The 27,324-nt window shown below is 38.5% G+C and overlaps 1 protein-coding gene across 5 annotated transcripts; it reads left to right on the top strand.

Moving 5' to 3' along the window:
- Siah1 (siah E3 ubiquitin protein ligase 1) lies at nt 1–26,911 on the top strand. Of its 5 annotated transcripts, XM_078032258.1 has the most exons (4): nt 52–141; nt 23,117–23,227; nt 25,244–25,318; nt 25,508–26,911. In XM_078032258.1, the coding sequence occupies exons 3-4, from the start codon at nt 25,312–25,314 to the stop codon at nt 26,356–26,358; spliced, it is 858 nt and encodes a 285-aa protein (XP_077888384.1). In that variant the 5' UTR covers nt 52–141; nt 23,117–23,227; nt 25,244–25,311; the 3' UTR covers nt 26,359–26,911. The 5 variants fall into 5 exon arrangements, with proteins under 5 accessions (XP_077888386.1, XP_077888385.1, XP_077888384.1 ...); XM_078032259.1 differs by lacking the exon at nt 23,117–23,227 and having other exon boundaries at nt 10–141; XM_078032261.1 differs by lacking the exon at nt 25,244–25,318.
- Nucleotides 26,912–27,324: the final 413 nt, after the last annotated feature.

Genomic DNA, 27,324 nt, shown 5'->3' with positions numbered 1-27,324 from the left:
CTCGAGCGGCGGCGGCGGCCCGGGGTGTCCCGTCGGTCTCGGCGCGGGGGAGAGGCGGTGGCGCTGCCCGCGGTGGCGGCGGTTGGTGACGGAGCGCGTTTGAGCCAGGACCGGGGTCCGAGGCGCGCTCTCCGCCCACAGGTAAGTGGGGCCCGGCCTGGAGGGAGGAGCCGGCAGTGAGGGGCTCTCCGGGAGGAGGGTTCCCAGGCCCGGTAATGGCGGCGGGCGGTTGATCCTGGCCGGGCCGGATTGCGCGGTCAGGGACGGGACGCGGGCAGTCCTCTGCGCCGCGGCGCCTTTGTCTCGGCCGGAGCCCGGCCGCCCGACCGCCGAGCGCCGCCCCCCGCCCCTCCCCTGCCCGCCGCTGCCGCCGCTCGCCCCCGCCCCCGCCCCTTGCGCCCCGGGCCCGGCGGGGCTGCGGGTGGGGGTCGGCCCGGCGCGGCGGGGCCACGGGCTTGGGAAGGGCCTCGACAGCGTCCCGGCCCCCGCGCGCCCGGAGGCGGGCTCGGCCAGGGGAGGCGCCCGGTGCGCCCCGCGCCCGGGTGCCGGCCTTTGTTGTGGAGGGTCCCGGGGTGTGTGGCCAACATGGCGGAGGTCAGCTGAGTGCGGGCAGCAGCCGGCCCTTCCTCCGGCCCCTCCCCGCGGCGCCGGGAGGCTGGGGCCGCGCGGGGCGCCGCGGCCGCCTTGGTCTCCACTCCCTGCCCGAGACCCCCGGCCGGAGTCGTCCCGGTGGTGCTGCGTTCTTCCTCTCGCTCGGCCTGAGCCTTCATTGTGCAGTGGGAAGAATGCAGCCTCCTCCCTTGTTTATGTCATTAAAGAGGAGAGCGCGTGAACGACTTGCCAAGGCAGCTCTAGCTTTTTATTATAAACCCTGCTTTTCCTAGGCTTCCTTCCCCGAGGATTGTGGGGTCCTTTCTCGATTCTCCCAGATGTATAACTTAGGAATGTTGGTAACCTGGACCATATCGATTCGCAGGTTTTTTGTTTGCCCCCTCTGGTTCCTGGAAAGATGCAGAATATGTTTGCTCTGACATTCAAAAAAGTCCAGTTTGTGTAGTTGATTTGTCAAAGTCAAAGAAGTCAGGAACATGGATATTAGGACTGGTGTGATTGTCCGTTTCTTACCAGATGAGCATTCACCATTTCTTGCTAAGCGGCTCTCAGGGGTCAATTGTTAGCTCTTTTCATAAGTTAAGAGTTGGGAACACTGGCTCTGAAGTCAGATTGTCCCCTTTGATCCGAATCCTGCCCCACCGGTTTGTGACCTTGGGCAGTATACTTAACCTTTCTGTACTTCGTTTTCCTTATCTGCAAAATGGGTGTAATGACAGCACTTCAAGCATGGTTGAGAATTGAGATGAAAATAGCTCAAGTGCTTAGATCAATGGCAGGCCCATAGTAAGTGTGCAACAAATGCTTGATACTAGGGCATCAAGTTAGTTTGATAACTAAAGACATTATGCATCCCTATAATCCCAACGACTGGGGATGTTGAGGCAGGAGGATTGCAAGTTCAAGGTTAGCCTCAACAATTTAGCAAGGCCATATGTGGCTCAGTGGCAAAGCCTCTGGGTTCACTCCAAAAATAAATAAGTAGGTTATCTTAGCATGCTGGATATGTTTGAAGTGCATAGATTGGAATTTGTGAAATCATGTTATAAATCATTAGTGCTGTGTTTTTCTCAGTGTATTTTGTTGTTGAAAAGGAGAATTAAATGATAAGTTGATACACTTTCTGAGATGATTTTGGATATTATCATGATGGGGGATTTGAATGAATCTTGTAGGTCTGGAATTTAGGAAGTCAAGTTGATTAAAATTAAGTTTGTTTTTAGCAGTTTTAGTTAACTAACTTGGAAAAGTGGAACATTGAGTCCCTTTAATTGATCATTAGGTATCTATGGTATCCCTGTCTCCTTTAGAAGGTACTGAAGAGCAAAGTATAACCTGACAAATGTAATGATCTGGTAACTTTTTTTTTTAATATTGGGAATTGAATCCAGGGGCACTTTACTACTGAGCTACATCCCCATCCCTTTTGTTTTTAATTTTGAGACAGGGTCTCACTAATTTGCTTAGGGCCTCTGTCAGTTGCTACCACTGGCCTTGAATTTAGATCCTCCTCAGGCTCCCAAGCTGCTGGGATTATAGGCGTGTAGGATTTTGGTTAGCTGTTAGAATTTTCTGACAGATTTTGAGACTCAAAGTTATTTACACAAAGTAGTTGTACTTTTTCATTCTGGGAATTTAAATGAGGGTGAATTTCTGTAATCTGGGACGTTTAGTTGCTATTCTGTCCAGATTTTTTTTCCGTAGTTTGCACAAAATTTTTCTTTATATATATTGTAGAACGGTTTAAATGACCCATTTAACATCTTTCTAGCATAGTTTAGTAACATTTCATATTTTAAACTGAAATATAGTATAATTAATAGACCCGTGAACTCATGGTAAGTGTTGTACAAAATACAAATTTAGAACAAATGTAGTTCAGTTTATATCTATTTAATTTGCATACGTTGTTGTTGTTGTTGGAGGCCAGGTACCAGGGATTGAACTCAGGGCTATTCAGCCACTGAGCCACATCACCAGCCCTATTTTGTGTGTGTGTGTGTGTGTGTGTGTGTGTGTGTGTGTGTGTGTTTTAATTGGTGGTGTTGGGGACTGAACCCAGGGCCTTGTGCATGTGAGGCAAGCACCCTACCAACTGAGCTATATCCCCAGCCCCCTATTTTGTATTTTATTTAGAGTTAGGGTATACCTGAGTTGCTTTTGCTGAGGCTGGCTTTGAACTAATATTCCTCCTGCTTCAGCCTCCCAAGCTGCTATGATTATGGGCATGTGCCACTATGCCCAGTAGTTTTTTTTTTTTTGTTTTTTTTTAAACTGGGAATTGAACCCTCAGGGTCACTTTACCAACGAGCCACATCCCTAACCCTTCTCATTTTTCATTTTTATTTTGAGTCCGGGTCTCACTAAATTGTTTAGGGCCTAGGTAAATTGCTGAGGCTGGCTTTGAACTTGTGATTCTCCAGCCTCAGCCTCGAGTTGCTGTAATTATAGGCATATGCCACCATGCCTGGCTTAAGAAATTTTTACAAAATTACTATAGAATTTTCTTACAATGTAATTAAAAATAATATTAGATTAAAATTAAAAGATCTGAGTATAGTGACATGTACCTGTAATCCCAGCTACTCAGGAGGCTGAAGCAGGAGGATCGAAAAAAGTTCAGGGGCAGCCTGTGAAGCTTAGTAAGAAGACCCTGTCTAAAAATAAAAAGGTTTGGGGATACAGCTCAGCCCTCCTGGGTTCAGTCCTCAGTATTTTTTTGGGGGGAGGTTTACAAAAGAAATAATTATCTGGTAATAATATGATGAATAGGATTTTATTTTCAGTGAGTGAAGTATTTTGAAAACTGATCTGATATAATCAGAGTAACAAAGTAAGTTTAATAACTTCATAAAGTTTTAGGTGACTGCTTACATTGTATTATGTCAGTTTTAAAGTTCAGAAGTCCTTTTTTTGCTTAAAGAGGTCTATTGCAGATCTTTCTTTCATCCTTTATTTTTTTAAAATATTTTTTAGTTGTCAGTAGATTTTTTTTTTTTATTGTACTTATTTATTTATATGCAGTGCTGAGGATCAAACCGAGGACCTACACATGCCGGGCAAGTGCTCTACTGCTGAGTCACAATTCCAGCTCTTGGATTTTTCTTGTATTATAAATTATCGAATTTTTATATAATTCTTGTTAAATGTTAAATTTGGAATATTTTTTGGTACAGACTTTAATTTTCAACAAGATCTATATGAAATTTCAGAATTCCACTTCTACCCCCAAAAGAACCCTGAAGAACTTGGGGATGAATTTGTTCTTAACAACAATTTTTTTTTCTGGTTTTCTTTTTTGGTACCAGAGGTTGAACCCAGGGGCACTTTCCCATTGAGCCACATCCCCAGCCCTTTTTATAAAAAATTTTGAGACAGGGTCTTGCTGAGAGGCTCCAATTGCCAAGGCTGGCTTTGAACTTGTGATTCTCCTGCCTCAGCCTCCTGAGCTGCTGGGATTACAGGCAGTGCCACTGGGCCTGGCTACAATAAATATTGTTAAGAATAGTTCTTTTAAATAGTATTTCTAATGTGTTTTAAATGATTTGGTTTTATTTGGGTTTTAACATCTGCTGCTACAAAAATTGTTTTTTTAATTTCTATATCCTCTTTTTAGTGCTTTATTTAGGGACTATTTATTTTCTGACCTACAACAGTCTATATTTTAAAGACTCTCAGATCATTTACTTATTTTGGTTCTGGGAGTTAAACTCAGTGGTGCTTCACTACTGAACTACATCCCCACATTTAAAAAATTTGAGACAGGTTCTTCCTAAGTTGCTTAGGCTGTCCTGAAACTTGTGATTCTTCTGTCTCAGTCTCCCTGAGTCAGGGATTACGGGCATATTCTACTACAGCTGGCTCAGATCTCTGTTGATTGTATCGTAGAACTGTAAATTCTCTTGTACATTTTTTTTTTAATTGTCTTTTAAGAGTACCTGTAGGTTCATAGCAAAATTGAGCAGAATACCAAAGTTTCCCATTTAGCCCCTTCTCCTTTACCAGAGATGGTACATATAATCATTTAAACCACATTGATACATTTGTTACTCATAGTTATTCATAGTTTTAGGATTTATTCTTGGTGTTATACATTTTATGGATTTGGAGTAACATAATGACTTGAACACAATTCATGAAAACATTCAGGTTTAAAAATCCCACCTTTTCGCCCTTCTAACCACTAATCTTTTTACTCTCATCATAGTTGTGCCTTTTGCTGAATGTCATAGTTGGAATTTTGTACAGTGTGTGTGGTCTTTTCAGATTGACTTCTTTCACTTAGCAGTATGTATTTTAAGTTTCTTGTCTTTTTTGTGGTCCTGGAAATTGAGCTAAGGATATAAAACTCAAGGGTTGCTCGTCCCTTGAGTTTTATATCCTTAGCTCGCTCTCTTTCAAGAGAGAGAGAGAGAGAGAGAGAGAGAGAGAGAGAGAGAGAATTTTAATATTTATTTTTTAGTTTTCGGCGGACACAACATCTTTGTATGTGGTGCTGAGGATTGAACCTGGGCCACAGGCATGCCAGGCGAGCGCACTACCATTTGAGCCACATCCCAGTCCAGCTCTTTTTCTTTTGAGACAGTAGTTCTAAGTTGCTGAGGCTGGCCTGAACTTGTGATTCTCCTGCTTCAGCTATGGTGTTGCTAGAATAACAGGCCTGCATCACTGCACCCAGCCTTCATGTCTTTTTTTTTTTTTTCATGGTACTGGGGATTAAACTCAGGGACATTCTATCACTGAGCTATATTCCCAGCACTCTTTTTAAAAATATTTTTTTAGTTATAGATGAACACAATATCTTCATTTTTATTTATTTATTTTTATGTGGAGCTGAGGATCGAACCCAGGGTCTCACATATGTGAGGCAAGCGCTCTACCACTGAGCTACAACCCTAGCCCTTATTTGCAGCACTATTAATTTTCATTTTTGAGGCAAGGTTTCTGTAAGTTGACCAGGCTGGCCTTGAAATTGAGGGACTCCTGAGTCGCCGGGATTATGGTCATGGCGCTCTCCAAATCTTTACATGGCTAGAAAGTTCATTCTTTTTAATGCTGAATAACACTCCATTGTCTAGGTGAATAAATCATTTTATTCACCTACTGAAGGACATCTTGGTTCCTTTCAAATTTTGGAAGTTATAAATAACATTGCTATAAACATCCATGTGCAGGCTTTTGTATGGAACTAACTCCTTTGGGGTAAATAGCAAAGAGTATAATTGTTGGATCCTATGATAAAGAGTATGCTTAGTTAATAAACTCCCAAACTGTCTTCCAAAATGACTATCTTTTTATGTTCTCACCAGCAACGAATGAGAATTACTGTTGTTCTACATCCATGCTAGTATTTGGTGATTTTTTTTTTTTTTTTTGTATTTTGGCCATTCTTATGGTACATAGTGATATCTTATTGTTTTTTATTTGCATTCCCCTGATGAGGTGATGTAGAATACTTTTCATATGCTGTTTGCCATCTGTATATCTTTGGTGTTAGTTAAAGTCATTGACCACTTGTAAATCAAATTGATTATTTTCTTCATGAGTTTTAAGAGTTCTGTATTTTGGGTAATAGTTCTTTGTCAGATAAATCTTTTGCAAATATTTGTCTAATTATCTCAAAGTTAGTATTGCTTCTCTCACATCTACATTCAGTCCTTCTCTTTTTACCTTGAACTGTCAGCCTACTTTTGGTCCCTGTAGCATCCAGTCAGTTCTTTCTTCAGTTAAGTAAGTTTCTAATAGATGAACCTGACTTCAGCTGTAAGTATGAAATTGTAAGTTTCTTGACATGATTAGTAAGTACAGATCCTCTCTTGATCTGGTCTTTCGTGTTCCTCCCCTGCCTTTTGGACCATATACTTGCAAATTCCTCTTTCTAAACTCTGTAATAGCCTAGACCTCTGTAGTTGAGAAGCTTTCCCTTAACTCCCTGAAATGAACTGGGTGCCATCTCTCTGTGTTACTTTAGCACTCTGTTGTTCCTTCTGTAACTTGTATACTCCTGAATTGTGAATTTTGTTCTTTTTTTCTTGGCCTCCAACAATAGATTATAATCTTGGTGAGTCTTGGTCTTGGTTACCCTTGTTTATCTAGAGTTTAGCATTTTTTTGGGCACGTAGTTGTTGTTCAATAAATAATCATTGATGATTGGTGTCTTCCCACTGTTGCTAATATACTTTTCCAGCCTCATCACCAGCTTTTCCTCTTTTTTGGGGGGAGGAGGGTGAGAAAGAATTGAACCCAGAGGTGTGTAACCACTAAGTCATACCTCCAGTCCTTTTTATATATTTTGAGACAGGGTCTTGTTAAGTTGCTTAGGGCCTTGCTAAGTTGCTGAGGCTGGCCTTGAACTCCTCCTGTGATCCTCTTTCAGCCTCCAGAGTTGTTGTGATTGTAAGCATGCACCAGCATGCTGGGCTAACTTTTCCTCTTTGCCCTACCTATTCAAAACTGGATTCTTCTGTTCCTTGAATGTTTCTCTACATTTCTGTACCATTGCTCATGATTGTATTTAATTTCTCAAATGTTTATCTGTGCTACTTTGGCAGATTACTAAACCTCTCTAAGCTGTAGTTTCCATTAGCACATGAACAGCTATTAAGTGTATTGATGCTCCCCTTACCCCTCAATGTCCTAATGTTAAAGTGGCAGTATAATTGAGTGGTTAAGAGGAGAGTTAGATCTACACATGTCTTTGGCTCCTGTCTTAAATTTTGTGACTTTGAGATCCTTGAAAGCAGGGACACTGCTTACTTTTGCCCTAAAACCATGCTGCCTAACACATAGAAAGTGCTATTTAAATAATTTAAAAATTTAGTTTTAGCCATTTAAGTTCTGTTGAGGAAAGAAAGACAAAATTACAAGGCGGGAGTGGGAGGGAGACTGCTGTCTGAGGTGGTGACATTTAAAGGAAGATAAAAAGATAATGAGCCCTTTGAAGGGAAGAAGGACTGAGCACCTCAGACTGAAGGAACAGCCTGGTAAAGACCCTTCAAGCTGGAGGATCTTGGATTGTTCTCCAAGAGTATTGCTGAAGTAGTTGTATAAGGGGGGAGAAAAAGGCAGGAACTAGATCCTGTAGAGTCAAAGCAAGGAATGTGAAACTGTCCAAAAATTTTAATTAAAGGATAATGTAATCCACTGTGTGTGTGTGTGATTGAACTCCGGCACTTAACCATTGAGCCACATCCCCAGCCTTATTTTGTATTTTATTTAGATACAGGGTCTCACTGAGTTGCGTATTGCCTCACTTTTGCTGAGGTTGGTGTGTGCCACTTTGCCCGGCTACTTTATTTTTCTTAAATATTGGTTTAGCTGTTCAGAGACTTGACTGATTAGAAGACTGTTTCTTTAATCAGATGTAGTTGATTAGAACTAGGATTAAAGTGGTGACAGTAAAGATGAAGTGGGTGGGTTTGAGATATATTTTGATCTCAACAGGACTTACTGATGAATCGGATATGAAGGAAGGAATTAGGTTTCTGGCCAGAGCGACTGTGTGGATCATGTGCCATTTACCAAGATGGAAAAGACTGGAGGGGATGATGAGACAGAGTGATAGCAGTAAAATTCAGAATTCTTTTTTTTGTTGTATTTGAAATGTCTATGAGAGAGCTCAAATAATCCAATGAGGTAAAAGGAAAATTGGGCATACAGTGTCAAAGAAGCCAGATCGTATATACTGGTGTATGTTTGTGTGGTAAAGGAAATGACCCAGTAGAGAAAGAGGGAAAGATTGATGTAAGAGAGAAGTGTGAAGTCTTAGAAGAGTAGGGGCAGAGCCCAAGAAGTTCAGGTTTACTCATTCTCAAGGGAGGGAAGAAAATGGCAAGTTAGCTTGTATTCTTGTTGATGGGAAGATAAGATAGTTTGCTTTGGCTTCCATTGTCTTTTCTCAAGAATGTAGAGGTGAAGTCCTCAGTTTGAGAGTAGACATTAAATAATTAGACATTAAGAGTAGACATAGTTAGACATTATACTATGTTGCACTCTTAAAGCGTAGAGACAGGTTAAGAATCTTGAAGGGTTAGCTGGTGATGATATCTGATTGGGTTGTTCAAGGAGATTCTAGGCAAATTACCTACAATAATTATAAGAAATTTTATTTCCTAAGTGTCAATTTTTTTTGTTAATACGTAGCATAAATACATAGAAAAAGCATCGTTTTATGTATACTCACCTTAGTGAATTTTTACAAAGGAAACACACTATTGTAATGAGCACACCATATTAAGAAGCAGAGCATTAGCAGAACAAGAAGTCCCCTTCTTTGTCCATCTGATTACCTGCTCTCCTGCCCATCCCACCCCTCACCTTTGACTTTTAACACCATAGATTGGTTTTATACTTTATATAAATGGAACGATACAGTATGTACTCTTTTTTTGTCTCTTTGACTTCTGTCACTCAACATTTGTGAAATTCGGAGACATTACCTACTTTGTCCCTGATAAGGTTATCAGTTGAATGAACTGCATGTCGAAGCACTTCCATATATTTTTACTCCTCGTAAATCTTCAGAAACTCTAGGTTGAACCATCCGGGTAGGGGACCAGGATGATCCTGGCAAAGATCTTTCATTAGTTTTGAGGTTGCCCAAACATGTTGAATTTATTTGCGATTTTTGTTTATACATTTTTTATTTGCTTTGTTATGAACAAGGGTCTTGGGCACATGAACTAGAAGGAGAAAACCTTTAGAGAACTAATCTGTAAAATTTATAAAACAGATAATGTTGGTGAGAAGACTTTTCTTAAAAAGAATTCAATGCCCTTCTTTGTATATGTATCTGTCTCTCTCCCTTTCTCTCTCTCTCTCTCTCTCTCTCTTTTTTCTTTGTGGTACTGGGGATTGAACCCAGAGCTTTGAGCTTGCTAAACAAGTGCTTTACCAGTGAGATACATACATCTAGCCCTTTGGCTGGGTCTCACTAAGTTTCCTAGGCTGACCTTGAACTTGCAATCCTCCTGCCTCAGCCTCTGGAGTTGCTGGGATTACAGGTATGTGCTACCTATACACCTATGCCTGGTCAATCTTGCATTTTACAGGAAATATTATACTGTACTTGTTATAGTTATCATTCTCTATAAAGACTACCTTGGAAAGATTACTACAGTAGTTGGTTTAACTAAATGAAGTAATCCTTAAATGGTTAAAAACTTGCTGGTTTCTCTCTGAATTTCAACTCCTGCTTTTTTGCATTTGACTGATGCTCAGGCTTAGTAGGTAAGGCAACTTTACTTTAAAGATTTGTCAAGGGCTGTGATGTAGCATTGTTTTGGACAACTTCAGATGTCTTGTCACTGCATATCTAAGATAATTTCTGCAGACTTTTTTCAATTTTCTGGGTCAGCAATCAGACAAATTTCATTTTGTTTTATCTTTAAAATGCTGAATTTAAGATTTGAAATGTATAAAATGTGCACAAAATGTTTTTGTGAATAGACTGTTTTTAAATATTTTCTCCAAGTATCCAAGAAAAAAAATGGAAGCAGTGCACATTTGCGTGTGTGTGTGTGTCTGTGAGAGAGAGAGAGAGAGAGAGAGAGAGAGAGAGAGAGAGAGAGAGAGAGAGAGAGAGATAGAGATAGATAGATAGATAGATAGATAGATAGATAGATAGATAGATAGATATGCATGTGATGCTAGAGATGGAAACCCAGGGCCTCATGCACACTAGCACTGTACCACTGAGCTATAACACCAACCCTGCAATCAGCTGTTAATTTAATAAAGTGTTTTGTTTTGCATGGAAAGTTGCCAGCAGTGTAGCAGGAAAATTTGGGGACATGATGAAATAGGCGTTAAAAAGTTTAAAGAGTAGTTTTTTTTTTTTTTTTTTTTGATATCAGTGACTGAATTCAGGGATGCTTAACCATGAGCCGTATTCCCAGTCTGTTTTATTAAAGTTTGAGACAGGGTCTCCCTAAGTTGCTTAGGGCCTTGCTAAATTACAACTGGCCTTAATATTGGATTCATTCTGCCTCAGCCTCCAGAGTTGCTGCTTAGGTTACAGGCGAATAATACCACCATGCCAAGCTTGAAATCCTTTTTTATTACTAATCTTATGTTTTATGATTACTTGAGAAATACAGAAATGGGCCCATCTGTTCCCCATAATCATTTGTGATCCGATTTTTGAAAAGTAGCCATTATAGGCATTTGTGTGACCTGTTTGTGTATTTTTTTCCTTTGAGCCATGAGTATGTTAAGATTAATTGCTTTTATCTGACTTAAATTCATATAGGTATTTTCCCATTAAATGATTGTCACCTGTTAGTAACTATTTGAGTTTGAACTGGGAAATTCCAAATGAAGAAGCTTGTGCTTGAGTTTGTATCTTGCAGTTCTTGATGGTCTGTCTGTCCTTTGGTGGTTCCATCTCTTGGTTTTTGATTCTCCTCTTGTATATTCTAGCATTTTAAATTTTTAAACCACTTTCCGCAATTTAGCTGTCATTTTAGTTTCTTTTCTGTTCTGTTACTTGGTACTTAACATGGGTATATGTGTTTTTTCTTTCAACAAATAAGGTTTTGGTCTGTGTATTCTGTGGCTTTTTTTCTAGTCTACCCATTTTTTTTTAATTATTACTATTTTTTGTATGTTGTGCTGGAGGTTGAACCTAGGGCCTCAGCCCTTGCTCAGTATAAGTACTTTAGGCTAAATATGGGTCCCTCTTGTTTAAAAAAAGAAAAAGAAGACAAAAAGAAAAAATATTAAGATAGGGCTGTTTTTACCTTATCTGTTATTATAGACAGGATTGCTGTAGGCATTTATATTTGTGTATATGCCTTTGTAACATATGAAAATTAGAAGGAGAACACTGGGAAGAAATACTATTTGGTTGAAGGGCATACTCGATATTTTTGATACAAACTGCCAAATCATGAGGGGCCTTCATAGTAGATATTCCCAAAGGTGTAGGAGAAACTCTATACCCATTTCTTTGCCAAAACCTGGAATCAAATCTTTGAAAATAAATTTATATGTCATTTCTTTACTAATGCATGCAGTTTGTGGCATTTCTCATATCAAGTTTTTGAACTTTTTTACATGCACACAGTTTAGAATCAATAATTTGGCAAAGTTTTTTTTTTTTTTTTTCCTTTAAAGAAAAGCTCCTTGGCCCTATTCCTTTCTGGATATCCCTTTTCAGAGCAACTTTACCTCTTTTAGCTGATTATTTTGCATTAAATTTCTTTGCCTCTGAGCCATATGATAAACTGTAATTATCTTTTGCCCTGCCCTGTTTAATTTGTATTTTTTATAACTAGTGTTTCTTTTTTCTTTCTTCTTCTTCGTTTTGCATGGGCTTACTCTTAATTACTACCCCACATCCCTTCCCACCTGTCTAAATAAATGTTCATTCAGTTTGTTTGCAGGCCTTAGGTTGCTGTGTTCCTCTAGCATAAAGTTGTCATTATTCTCAGTATTCCTTGAGTTTAGTCTTCTGTTTATTGTGACTCCTATTCTTTTTCTTAGTTCCTTCCCTTGTATTTGAAGCCTACATCCATCAGGTGCTTCCTGAGAACATACCTAGGGGAGGTAATGTTTTGAAACTTTGTATCATTATTCTGCTCTCAGCATTTAAGAATAATTTGATTTGGTGTAGAATTTTAGGATGATAATTATTTTCTATTTATTTAAATTATTTACATTTTTTTTTTTAAAAAAACATTGGTATATTGCTTTGTAACTTTGAATATTGCTGTTTAAAAGTCCAGAGCTCTTTTGTTTTCTATCTATTCATTCAACAAATATTTATTGATTGCCAGGCATTGTGTTTTCTCACCTTCCAAACCACTCTTTGGGGAGCCAAGGGGGATCTACAACAGATATAAAAGTTAATAAATAAATTAACTTTTTATATCCTGTGAGAATGTAATATATTTGGGGAAAGGGTAGAGAAAGGAATTGGGCGGAGAGGGAAGGAAAGAGGAGGAAGGGTGGAATATGCAAAGACTTGGGATTGCTTAATGAAGGGTTTTCTGGGTAGGACACAGATTGCTATTTTTAAACAGAGGAATAGGGTCTCTTTGAGAAACCAATGTATAAATCAGAGATTTGAAGAAAGTGAGGGAGATGGTCACAGGCATATCCAGGAGAAAAGTATTATAAGGCAGAGGCCTAAAGAAGTAAACTAGTATTTCATGGAGTACAGTGGTTAGAAAGGAAAGAAGTAGGAGATAAAGTCAGATTATTAGGAGTAGATAATCATATTGTGTAGGCCTTGTGATTTCTAGGTTTTAACTTTTACTCAGATAGGGGTAGCCAGTGAAGAGTGAGTATATAGCAAAAGAGTGATATCTGATAGAAAGTTGAATTGGATTAATCTGATCACTGTGCTTAGAACATATTAAGGCCTGAGGGTGGGAGACAAAGATAGAAACAGGGAGCTTGGTTAGGAAGATATTGTAATAATCTGGATAAGAGATAATGATGGCTTGAACTAGATGGTAGTAGGAGGGGAAGGTATGGGGTTTTTTGATTCTGAATATATTTTTAAGGGAGGGACAGTACGATTCCCTTGTTGATTTAGATTTGTGATGTAACTAGCAGGATACAGTTGCTGTCAGTTGTAAAGAGGAAGGCTAGGGTACAGGGTCTTTGATATAGTTGAACTCTGGTCCTTCCCATGTCCAAGATTTAGGACAAATCTGGAGAGTTTTTAAAAAATTTTGTTTTTAACTCGGGGCTAAAGGAAAAAAAAATTAAGTTCTTGGCATATTGGTGGAATTTAAAACTATTAAGACTAGTGGCACTGTGGCACACGCCTATAATCCCAGTGAGGCTAAGGGGAGAGGATCTGCAGTTTTGAGGCCAGCCTGGCCAATTTAGCGAGACCCTCTCTTGAAATAATACAATGACAAAAGAAAAAGGCTTGTGATATATCTCAGTGGTAAAGTGCATGTAGGGTTCAGTCCCTAGTACTGTGGGGGTGGGGGTTGGAGACTGAATGGGACCATTAAAGTCACCAAGGTAGATAAGAAAAGAGAGCCATTGGCAACTCCCACTTTCAAGAGCTTTGGGGTTAAGAACCGGAATCAAAGGAGGCTGAGAAGGACCAGTGAGTCAGTGAACAAAATTTATCAGGTAGGAGCTAGTGATGTATCAGCTCTGAGAGAGATTGCTGACAGTTTTAAACTGGCAAGTTATAAATAAAACTACAAAACCATTGCAAATTTTTAAGGGAGGGACAGTAGGATTCCTGATTTACGAAAACACTGAATGGCGTCTGCTGAATTTAAATCTTTAGATAATTCTGTAACTTAAGATTATGGAATTGACCACACACAAGTTCTTTTGGAGTTAAGCAGACCTAATTTGCTCTGTGAGGTATGACTATCACGCACCCCCCCCCCCACTAACCTATACATGCTTCAGTGAAAATCATGATGTCATTTGGGCTTTGCTTCATACAAATGCACATATTAGGCCCATCTTGGCTTTTTTGTTTGGTCTGCTGTAATTGGAGTACCAACTTGGAATCATTGTGACCATAAATATGAATAATGGCATTCAATTATATGACTAACAGGTAGTTTTAGATAGTTCAAAGTGTGCTAATATTATTTTTTTAAATATTAAAACAGGAAGATAAGACATTAAGTTTTTAAAAAATCTTGTTTATTTTGTGGTACTGGGGATTGAACTCAAGGTAATTTGCTGTTGAGCTACATTCCCAGACTTTTTATCCTTCGTTTTTAAGACAGGGTCTTACTAAGTTGCTGAGGCTGGCTTTGAATCTTCAATATTCATGCTTCAGACTCCTAACTTGCTGTAATTATAGGTGTATGCCACCATGCCCAGCTTTTATTGTATTTAAACATTAACTTTTGTAGAGAAATGTGAACTCCTAGAGACTATTGTGTTAATTTGAAGAAATTAGTGTACAAATTGTTAATTCATGTGCAGTATCATACTTAGTTGAAACAACTGAATGGTTTGGTTAGACTTTCAGATGTAATGTTTACATAAAGATTATAACTGTTCCAGCTGCATATAATTTTAATAAGGCTCCAGGAATTTTTAAATGTCATTTCTTTCTGAAATTCCATTACTTCCATTTTACTAGTGAAGAGCCATCAATCATAAAATATTAGACAATAATGTGACTTTTTATCCTGTTTCCTTAACTTTGTCTCTCAAGCAGAATCTTCTTTTATGTTTATCTTAGTATTATTAACTCTTTATAGATTACTATCAGTTTTGATCTGTTGAAGAATTTTTGTCCTGAGATTATGTTTCTGTTCTATCTATGTGTACATGTGTGTAATAGCATACTTATTAGATGGAATGCAGAGTTGCATAGGTCCTATGTTACATTGTAGTACTAGGTACAACATATTTTATAAGTGAGATTTACAAGGCATAGCTTGATGCCAGGATGGAGTAAAAGGGCAAGCATGTACTGGAATGTTTTAGAATTTTGCATTTTGAGGGAATATAAAACATAATTAGGGGAGTACACTGTTGTAATCCAACTTGGACACAAATAAGTGAATAGTATTTGGATGTTTCTCTAAATATTGAAACTTGGTTATATTGAAGTAGTGATTATGTTGTAATTATGGCTGACATAATTTAAATAATTTAATTTCAGGTACTCCAAATTTTTTAAATTATTAAAGAATTTTTGTAATGTGATATAAAATAGTTAGAAGAGCCTATTTGGCCATCTTCTTTTGTTGCTCTTACTTTACTTTTTGGTATTTTGATTAAAAATTTTGATTTAAAGATTTGATTTAAAGAATGTAGGGAATTTTGGAAACATTTTGTGTTGAAAAGATGTGTTAGATGCTACACTAAATATTCTATACCAGAGCAAGGAGAGTATACACACTGTTTTTAGGGTTATTTTAAAGAAAAGATTTAGAGACAAAGCAGATAATCTGGCTTTGCTTTTATTCTTAATTTTTCTGGTTTTCAATTTCTTCATTTGTAAAATGAGGATAAAATTTACCTTACGAGGTCTGTAGGTGCTGGTTAATAAAGCTTTTTTCACAGAAAACCTTGTGACTTTTATCTCTTTTAGATACAATCTCAGATTGAGATCTATGTTCCAGTATAGGATCTCTTTCCACTGTAGATTGAAATAATAGTTTTCAGTATAATTCTGTTGTTTATGATGCAGATCTCAATTAATGATTCTCAGGGCAGGGTTGCTAGTGTAGCTCTGAAAACTCACTTGTTAGCAATATAATGAATGTTCTCATGTACTTGATCCCCTATAATGTCCAAAAATCTGTTGTTGTTGGTAGTTTTTTGTTTCATAAATGAGAAACTTGAGACTCAGGAGATTATAATTTTTGCCTGATACAAAAGAAATCAGTAAGTTCCTGGGACAGGATATATGATAAATTGTTTTTCATAGGTATATATGAATGGCTGGGAGAGAAATGTAGGTTTCAGCACAATCTGCAGTTTCAGACATCCACAGTAGTATTACCCATGGATAAGGAGGACTTACTGTATTAACAAGTTTTTGTTTGAGGTACTAGGGATTGAACCCAGGGGTACTTTTACCACTGAGGTACGCCTAGCCCTTTAAAATTATTTTTAAAAATTTTGAGACATGATCTCACAAAGTTGTTTAGGGCCTTGCTAAATTGTTGAGGTTAGCCTTGAACTTGTAATCCGCCTGCCTCCGCTTCTGGAGTCACTGGGATTACAGATGTGCGCCACCACAACTGGCCTATTGTATTAACATGTTAATGGACTGTAATTGTTTTGGGAAATGTTAGTGTAGTGCTTTCATTCTTGATGTTATTATAGATTAGATTTATAGTAAAAATATAAGGATAATAGCTGGTAAAATTGAAATTAGGAAAGAAACCAATGCTGTCTTTTAGAACTCCCCCTGATCGAACCCAGGAATAAGAAAACTACATTCCCAGTCCTTTGTTTTGAGACAGGGTCTTTCTGAGTTGCTGAGGCTGGCTTTGATCTTGGGATACTCCTGCCTTAGTCTCCCAAATTGCTGGGATTACAGGCATGTGCCCCTTTGTCTAGTTTGTTCAGTATTACTTACTGCTGGAGTGAAAATGTGGTTATATTATTTTGTATTCCCACCAGCAAATTATGAGTTCCAAGGTTCCATATGCTTACTAGCATTTGATAATGCCAGTTACTTTAGCCATTCTTTAGAAATACTAATACTAAAGTTTGAAGAATGTATTAAGTTAATGGCAAATTCTCCTTTGGCCTAGAAAAGACAATTGGGAGGGGGTTGAGGACCCAAGGTGATAATTTACATATACATTTTTTAGTCTGTTCTCAGTGTCCTATTGACCTGACCCAACCAATTTATATAAGAAATAACTGCCATGGCATGGTGTTTAGAAGGAATCTCTTAAAACTTACCATAACTACTTCTTATCTCCATCCTTCCAGAATGAAAGGATGAGTATACTTCCTTTGCAGAGAAAATGGAAAATTGTCTGATAAAAACTTTATACTGTCTCCTTTGATCTATGGAGAAGTTCCCTCTTCTAACAAAGTCTAGTCCCTCTTAAGTTTAAAAATCTTCATGTTACCAAGAACTTGCTCACATTTCAGTCTCTTCTGTATATTGGGCTCTTAGTAACATTTACTCTATTCTAGTCTCTATTATTTGAAGAAATAAAATAAGCGAAAGCTTCTCTGGACCTTCTAGCCATCACCTACACTTCTTTTTCAATCATACTTCTCAAGTGTTAGTCTCAAACAAATCCCCTTCAACCTTTAGTGTGACTTCAACTGTAGTCATACTTCCAAGGTTGGTTTTGCAGAAGTCATCAGTTACCTCCTTCATTTTGTCTGGATTGTTAGTTACTGTGCCATTAATTAATTTCTTACCATATGATTAAAAAAATATTTATGTAGTTATTTATACCTTGCTGTGTATAATAGGAAAAAACATTTTCCTACTTTTTTAAAAAAATTAACCTCAGATGTGGAGGGTCCCACACTTACGAGGCAACTCTTTAGCAGATGCCAGTTGGGTTTCCTGTAATTCAGTTCTGACATTATCTGCCTGAAGTTAGATCTCACAGGTTAAGCTGTCAGGCCAGTAAGACTCTCTCTTATTTCCAATGACCTTTGCAAGTCCCAGGTTGTAAATTGGTATTCTCAGGACTCCCTCTTCCAGTGTGATAATTTGCCAGGAGGGCTCACACATTTCAGGGAAACACCTTACGTTTACCCATTCATTTTAAGTGATATTATGGAGGACACAAACAACCAGATAGAATAGGGAAAGGAATGTGGGAAGGGGAACCGAGCTTCCCATGCAACACCCTCCAAGTACTTCCATATACCTGCAATCTAGAAAGCTGTCTGAATCCTCTGTCCCTGTTTTTCTATCTGGTGGTACTGGGGAGGACAGCTCAGAGTCTCAAGCATACTCACCATTGAGCTACATATCCCCCCTGCCCCAATTCATGACCCTCCTGACTTGACCACCTAAGTAGCTGGGATTGTAAGTAGGTCCCACCAAAGCAGCCTTGTTTGGGATTTTTATGTAGGCTTCATATGTAAGCATGATTGAATAAATCATTGGCCTTTTTAAAAACATTTATTTATTCTGATTTGTTACACATGACAGCACAATGCATTTCAATTCATAGTACACATAGTATACACATAGGGCACGATTTCTCATGTCTCTGGTTGTACACAAAGTAGAATCATTGGGCTTTGCTCCTCTCCCTTTTCTGGAGATCAGAATGATGGGCTGGGAACTTTTGAATGACAAGGTTGTTTCCCTTGGCAACCAGCCCCTGTCTTGAGGCTTTCCTGGAGCCACCAGTCATCTTACAAGCATACAAAAAGACACACTTTGAAGATTACAAGGATTTTAGGAGTTGTGTGCCAGAAAAAGGGACTAAGATCAAATATACATTTATTATAAATCACAGTATCACAGTTGCCAGAGTTTTTAATGTTTATGTTCTAATTTCTAATTATAATGCCCACAGTTTAGTGTTTTGTATTTAAATGGAGTCATAGACTTTAATCCTTTTTCTGTAGGATCACCTTTCTTAAATGACTTACTTTGATTAATCATCTGATTGGCTTGATTTCTCATTCATTTTCTTAAGATGTAAGGTTCATGGATGGGTATTACGTTTGAATTCTTGCATGGTTAACATGTCTGCTCTTTGTCTTTCTTTTTTATAATTACAGGGATAATTCATTTTCCCCGTAGAATATAATAAAGCATAATTCATCCTAACATTGCTGCATATCTCTGTTTTTCTGTGTCTTTCTTTTTAAATCCCTGTTTTCTCTTTGTTTTTGAGGTACTATCCTCTCCTGATTTTTCTCTTCCCTTGTTGGTTCTCTTCAGTTCTTTAGGCTATGCTACTCAGTAAGGCCTCCATGTGTGGCATTGGCCACACCTAGGAGCTTGTTAAAAATGTAGAATATCAGGTCCAGCTTTGGACCTACTAAATCAGAGGCTACATTTTAACAGGATCTCTAGATGATTAGTGAGCATAATAAAGTATGAGAACTATTAGACTCTAGGGTCTACTAACTCTTCATTAAAGAATCTTTAACTGTTGGGATTTGCCTTATTTTAGTCAGGCTTCTCTTCTCTGTGACTCCAAATCTCCCACTTTTTACCTTTTGTATATCAATCTTTTTTTTTTTTTTTTTGGTTTCAGGGACTGAACCCAGGGAACTTTACCATTGAGCTATATCCCCAATCCCTTTTCTTCTGTATTTGAACTTAGTTACCTCATAGACTTCTCATTCCTATTATTATTTTTGTTATTTTGGTGCTGGGGAATGTAAGGTTGCTTTACCACTGAGCTACATATATCTCCAGCTCTTTTTATCTTGAGACTGGGTCTTGATAAGTTGCTGAGGCTGATCTCGAATTTGTGAGCCTCCTGTCACAGGCTCCCCAGTAGCTAGGATTATAGGTGTATGCCAGTTGTATTTTATTAACCATATTTCAGTATCTAAAGTTTAGTGCTTGAGTTTTCAGAATTATCAGGAAAAATGAAACTTTTAGGAAAATGTACAATTAAAAAATTTTTCTCTTACTGCTTTGCTATGGTTTGGGAAACTAAAAATATATTTTATAACAATGTTTGATTTTTAACTTTTGGCATTTAAAACAGCTTGAAGCTGTTATTTTTAAGGAGATTTGCCTTGATTTTGTCAGTGCCTGAGAAGCAATTCAGTCTTAAAAATAGAAACAGTGTTTAACATTATAATTTAACAAACATTTTTGACATAATACCTATCATAATGTCAACTAAATGTAGAAAACACTTTTTTCCCCAAAAAGGAATTCTGAGAAAAGAAATTTTTTGGTGGGGGGGCGGGAGAGTGGCTACTGGGGATTGAACCCAGGGATGCTTAACTACTAAGCCCCTTTTAATATTTTATTTAGAGACAAGGATCTCCCTGAGTTGTTTAGGGCCTTGCTAAGTTGCTGAGGCTGGCTTTGAACTATCGATCCTCGTGGCTCAGCTTCCTGAGCCACTGGGATTACAGGCGTGCGCCAGTGGCCTAAATGTTTTAATTAAGTTTTATTTAACTCATATTCCTAATACAAAATACAGATTCCTAACGCAAAATCAGATTCCTAACTGATAACTATTATTTTTATTAATGTCCCCCCCCCTTCTTCTGTACTAGAAATTGAACCCAGGGCCTCTCAAATGCTGGGCATGTGCTCTAACACTGTAACTTAATTTTATAATAAACATTATGTAGTTTCTAAGAATAATTTTGGGGAAGTAAAGGTGGTATAGCAATACTTGCATCCTATCTCTTACTAAATTAATACATTTTTTTCCCCTCAGTTTGTTTTCAATCATGATCATTCTCTTCTTAGGGGTGGGAAATGCAAGGGATTGAAGCCAGAGCCTTGTATATACTACAAGCCTGTGCTGTACCGTTGAGCTAGCCCTAGACTAATCTTTATAAAGCAAGTTTTCCTTTTGTCTCTTTTAAAAGGAAATATAACTAAAAATTACCAGTATCATGTCACAGATAACTCATTTATCCCACCCAGACTTCCTGATTTCTTTTCCTGTCCCATTTTCTGTTTGTAACTTGCTTTACAATATATGGTGGTCCTTTTTCCATATTCAACTTCATTTCTCCATTTAAAACTCTTACAGATGTTTGTAAGAGTTTTCCACGTGAAATTAAGAATAAAGGATTATTTCCATTTAAACTATATACCAAATTGGGCTTGAGATGTAAAGTAGATTAGTACTCTTGCTAAATTTTGGATTTTCATTAATTTTGTATTCTATAGACTTAGTAAAATACAATTTTTGTGAAATTTTCAGCTCTTTTAAAAATCATTGTAAATAAATATTCTGCCTAATTAGGAATCAGGATTTGTTATGCTAAATAAATGAGTTAAAATGGTGGTTGAGCTCAGGCAAACATGTTTGATCTCAGGTAAATAAGTTATTCTATAATATGTACCATCCATTATATACATAAACTACTAATCTCAATTAAGCCAGACAAAAGTTATTTGAGGCTGGAAATATCCTAGTTTTACAACTGATGAAGTGATGGAGCCTGGATATGACTTTAATATACTTTTGTCTTTACTATCTTGAGGGATTTGTACATACCTTAATGGTTTTCAGACAGTGCTGCAAGACTCCGTAGTCTTTGGGGGTTTGGTAATCAGGCACCAACCTTCACTCATTTTAAGCATTTGGGTTCCCTGGTATGTTTGGAGGAGTTTCTCTGCATAAAATGTTTGAAGTCTCCTGTTCTAGAAACCCAGGATCTAGGTAGAATGAATACATGTTAGACTATAAAAAAGCACAGGCAATAGTAATTTGCCCCAGGGGCAGACAGTATCTATTTTCAATTATATTTTTGTTCTTACAGATGTTTTGTCTTAGCCTAATATTAAAATGAGTTTGAGGCGATTGAACACAGCATTTATAGGGTGGGAAAGTGGTTAGAGTTGAAGTTTGTTGCTGAAAGTTGGTAATGTACAATTCCCTGCATTGCGTTCACTCACTGCCAGGTCTTGGTAAGTTTAAAGGCTTCCCTCAGCATGATGTAATGACAGGTTAAACCTCTGAACACTCGAGCTGATGCAATTCATATCTGAGGCTTACAGGACTTTATGGGGCAAGGGTAATGCTTGTTTAAAAACAAAACAAGCTACTCTTAAGTTTAATGGGGCCATTTAAGATGGCTTTCCCAGAGTGGGAAGAAAATATAATCTCGATTTGGAGGTTCAAGTAACGAGTTTAATGTGTCTTTAGTGTTTACTACTCTCACTGCAAAAGTATTTTCACAGAAAGGCGGGGGAAGTATAAATTATGCTGCCAACGGGGAAGAAATGAAGTGAGTTAGAATTGAGGAAATATAGTAGTTTGGTAAAACTGTCGTTATTTGGTAAATACTGTAGGATGAACTAGGAAGAATGCGAAGAATGCTTTTACTGTGTGAAAACGTGAGTTTTAAGGATTCATTGGATGGTGCATTTCACAGAGAGCAGTGTTTGTCCGGCCACATTCCTTATTCCCTGAGTAGTTCTTTAAAGAAATTGCTGATACTCAACCGTTTCGACCAACAAAAACCAGGCTCTCCCTAAACTTGAGTTGGTGGAAATGCTGAGGACGCGAGGTGGCTGGCCTAGTTGGAGCTGGGGAGCTGTGGGCCCGCCCTTGGATGTGGGCGGGGCCCTGGACATGGCCCCGCCCTCCTGCGCCGCCCCGCCCCCGCACAAGGAAGCCGCCGGCCGCCGCCCTGGGCGCGGCAAGCCCTGGGCCGGCCTGGGTTCCCGGAGTTGGAGCCGGCTTTCCCAGCTGTGGCCCGGTTACCAATGGCTCTCCCTGTGGCTGCAGCAGCTCCAGCGGCAGGAGTGCCCTTCCAGAGCTTGCTCCAAGTGCACTCCGGCTCCTTGAGCCAGCGCCGTGCACTCTGCAGCTCTGGCCCGTCACCCGAGTTTAGTGGGAGCGCAGTCAGTGGAGGAAGGGAAGACAAACTTGTGAAATGGACGAAAGCTTAGGTGGCTGCAGAGGACAGCTCGGCCATAGCTCAGAGTTTTGGAGACAGGCGAGTTTGAGCTCACAGGGAGGTGTGGTCGCCTCCTGAGGACCGAAGGCCTTCATTTTTCCACCTTTGTAGCCTGTGCTTCCGAATGAGTGTTTTAAGAAGTCCGACCTCACAGTCTTCTGTGCTTAAGAACTGGAGGTGGCAAGGAAGGACTTTTGTTACAGATTGTCCGTTTTTGCTTGGGGAAACGCAATGCGCTGCCTGACTTCTCATGACTGGAAAGCCTACCTTACCCTTTTTGTACTCCTGGAGGGGAGTCTTGCTCACATGTTTACCTGCGGCTAGGACAAGGAAGAGAAAAGGTATTGATGTGAAAAGACTGGGTTCCTGAAACTGAAACTTGAAAGCTGTAAATCAGTGAAATCTGGTTAAAGGAATGGCCGCAGCATAATTTACCTCTTTCCAAGTATGGCAGTGATGTTTCATTTAAGCTGCTATACTTTTCTCTTTAAATCACCTTCAGGTTCTGTCACGACCTGGGCTGTTCTTGGTTCCTGTTGCAGGGCTGCTGTATGATTGGGATTCCTTCTCTGGGTCAAGAAGGAGCTGGCTTCCACCTTTGAAGCTTTGGAAGGTTTTAGCAGTTGCTATCTTTTAATACCTCCATTCATGAGAAATAACTGTCTGCATTTCATTTGTTTTTCACATTTTTAATAGGAATTAAAGTATGCTTTCTACAATGTTTGTAAAATAATTTTATGATGCAAGCTTGAGCTATTGTGATGATAAATATTTTGCCAGGTTAAGGAATTGAACAAGTGTTTTTTTTGTTTGTTTGTTTTTTGCTCAGTAGCTGTATTATGTTAAATACAAACTGAGCTCACTGCCTTTTGTGTAAATAGTTGTTTGGTTTAGTAATTTGAAAGGTAATTGGGGGCTTAGACTGTGCCCAAAGAGCCACTTTTGCATTATTGTGTTGCTCACTTAAGTGAGCAGCATATAATGGACTACTCAATAGGTACAGAGCATACAAGAAGGTATTTTGGGTAGTGCTCAGCCCATTGTTTTACAAGTGACATAAAATGGATAGATCATCATACACCCAAAGAATTTATACAGAGGGACACTGGATTATAGGAGAGCTCCTTTATAGTCCTTTTGTCAGAACAGCTGGATTACTTCAGGTGATGCAAGTTGATTCATGTTTTTCTAGGCCTGTAGGATGAGCCACATTATGATGGAATTCAGTTATACTTTGTGTGTGTGTGTGTGTGTGTGTGTGTGTGTGTGTGTCTGTCTGTGTCTGGTGTTAGGGACCAAATCTAGGGCCTCACACATGCTAGATATTGTCGGTGTTGTCACCACACTTATTTCCTTTAGGATATTTCTTTTAGTCACAAATGAATTAATTTTTTCACACCTCTCTCCCCATTTATAGTGTCTGTTGGTAACCACTTGAATAATCAGTAACCCAAATTATAATTACCTGGTCACATTTGTAACTACCATTGTGTCTTCAAAGTTCTTTGCCACAGATTAATCATTGTAATTGAGAGAAAACATTAAATATGAAACATAAATTTTTTGAAGAAACATACCTTAGTTTAGTAGTTTCTGGGAGTAGTACACTCTTAGGATACCAACAGATTGATTGATCTTGTATCACTCCTAATACAAATAATGACCTGCCATATCCCAGCAGAGGTAGATTCTTGGAAAAGGTACCCTGTTTTGAGTATATTTGATTCATCCTGACTAGTTAGTTACATTATTGATCATCTCTTCCAGATGACATTTATCTGAAAAGTGATGTTTGTTATTCTCCTGATGACTGTTTCAGCTACACTGTAAACCCCAGGGTACAAGGAACTCATTACCTGTTGACTCCATCCCTCATTCCCCATGTTGTGTGTCTCTCTGTGGTGTTTTATCATCATCCTCCTTTTTTCTCCACCCGCTTTTTCTGATTCTTCTTTCCTCTTGTACATTGTATCTGACTTATATTGTGGAATGGAAATAGAATAGAATGAAGTACTTTTTCTAAGTACTAGACTAACAATTTTTATTTAAGGATGACTCTCCATTTCCCAAGTCTTCCCTAACATTTGAGGTGGGCAAAGATCAGTAGGAAGTAGTACTTAGCTGGTGTTAGCATTTTGTGAAAGATGTAATAGATGAAGGTGGATAATGAGATGGCAGCAGGCTCTTCCCCTAGTGATGCCTTGTACCCCACTCCCAAAATATACCTGTAGAGAAGATGCTGTTCACCACTAGGGAGAGTCAACCTGATGATCTTTGGCATATGAACCTTATAAGACTTACCTCCCAACAGCTGATTCAGAATTGGAAAGAGACGGCTTTAGGGACTCTGAGAGGACAAAGTCAAATCCAAACATTTGAATATATTTAAAGTCCTATATTATATACAGGTCTCTTAGTTGTTTATGGTTTAGTTTCTCTTTTAGCTTTTCTTATTATATATATACTCTATCCAAAGATAATTTTTAGTACTTTTACTTTAAAAGGAATTTAAAATATGCTCTGAAATAATTTGAAAAGGCTTTGTCAGTGTTTAACTCCGAATAACAGACGCACATTTAATAATTTATTTTGTTTTTATATATGCTTTAAAAAATATCTTTGGTTGTAGATGGACACAATTCAATACCTTCAATTAATTTTTATGTGGTGCTGAGGATCGAGCCCAGTTTCTCACACATGCTAGGCAAGTGCTCTAGTGCTGCGCCACAACCCTAGCCCCTATATATGCTTTTTAAATCCTAGTTTATTCCTTTATCTCTTTGCTCACAGTAAATTTTGCATGAAACTTCAAAGTTTTTCTGGCATGTAAACATTATTTATAAAACATAAGTTGTAATTATTCTTCCATTTATTTTTTTATTTTTTATTTCAGAGATGAGCCGTCAGACTGCTACAGCATTACCTACTGGTACCTCAAAGTGTCCACCATCCCAGAGGGTGCCTGCCCTGACTGGCACGACAGCATCCAACAATGACTTGGCGAGTCTTTTTGAGTGTCCTGTCTGCTTTGACTATGTGTTACCACCCATTCTTCAATGTCAGAGTGGCCATCTTGTTTGTAGCAACTGTCGCCCGAAGCTCACATGTTGTCCAACTTGCCGGGGCCCGTTGGGATCCATTCGCAACTTGGCTATGGAGAAAGTGGCCAATTCAGTACTTTTCCCTTGTAAATATGCCTCTTCTGGATGTGAAATAACTCTGCCACATACAGAAAAAGCAGACCACGAAGAGCTCTGTGAGTTTAGGCCTTATTCCTGCCCATGCCCTGGTGCTTCCTGTAAATGGCAAGGCTCTTTGGATGCTGTAATGCCCCATCTGATGCATCAGCACAAGTCCATTACAACCCTACAGGGAGAGGATATAGTTTTCCTTGCTACAGACATTAATCTTCCTGGTGCTGTTGACTGGGTGATGATGCAGTCCTGTTTTGGCTTTCACTTCATGTTAGTCTTGGAGAAACAGGAAAAATACGATGGTCACCAGCAATTCTTCGCAATTGTACAGCTGATAGGAACACGCAAGCAAGCTGAAAATTTTGCTTATCGACTTGAGCTAAATGGTCATAGGCGGCGATTGACTTGGGAAGCGACTCCTCGATCTATTCATGAGGGAATTGCAACAGCCATTATGAATAGTGACTGCCTAGTCTTTGACACCAGCATTGCACAGCTTTTTGCAGAAAACGGCAATTTAGGCATCAATGTAACTATTTCCATGTGTTGAAACGGCAATCAAACATTTTCTGGCCAGTGTTTAAAACTGTTGCATTCAATTTCACAGGAGAATAAGGCACCCATCTGCCTACCAACCTGAAACTCTTTTGGTAGGTGGAAGCTAGACACATGAAGGTAAATAAAAAGAAAGGCTGTTAAATACAGGAAACAGTTGCATGTAGTAACACTAATATATTTAAAAATAAGTCAACAGTAAACCACTGAAAAAATATATATATATACACCCAAGATGGGCATCTTTTGTATTAAGAGAGCAAGCATTGTAAAATAATTCTGACTTTTGTGTTTGTTGTAGATTGATTGTATTGTTGAAAATATTGGGTTTTTTGTTTTGTTTTTGTTTTTTTTTGCGTGTGTGTGTGTGTGTGTGTGTGTGTGTGTTTAACTGACAAGCCATCTGAGTGGTCTTGGGCCACTGCTTCTCCCTTTGTGAGTCAATACATAGTGCTGCTGGTTGTTTTTTTTTTTTGGCTGTGTGTGCATTTGCTAATTTTTATTAATTCTAGTTTTTCATTAAATAAATTTGACTTTCTTTTCTGTAATTTCAGGTTTTTCCTCACTTTTTTTGTACCTTTTTAAAGTTAGTGTCTTTTTGATATGCGTAATTGTTTATGGTAAAGTTTGTGTTCAATACATATTTTTCCCCTCATTAATCAGTTTTTTAGAAATATTTTAAATTCAGCTATTTTGTGAAGATATGAGTCCCAGAAAGGAAAGGTTACATCAAAGAAAAATTATCAAAAACTATTTAAAGCAACTATAAGGTGGTCTCTTTCTCTTCTTTCATCCTCTTTTCCAGTTCAGTCATACCTTCCAGCTTACTCTGAAAAGTTAGGGAATATATTCTGATTTATATAAATACTGAAAAAAATCAGGCTTTTTTCCTTCTCAAATATCTTGGACAAATCACATGTTTAGAAATTTGTTCTTGTATTTATTGGTTTTGCAGAAGAAG

Source organism: Ictidomys tridecemlineatus, chromosome 15, assembly GCF_052094955.1.
Source record: "Ictidomys tridecemlineatus isolate mIctTri1 chromosome 15, mIctTri1.hap1, whole genome shotgun sequence".
Taxonomy (NCBI): Eukaryota; Metazoa; Chordata; class Mammalia; order Rodentia; family Sciuridae; genus Ictidomys; species Ictidomys tridecemlineatus.
Note: the sequence above shows the minus strand (reverse complement) of the source record. Positions and strands in the feature narration are given on the sequence as shown.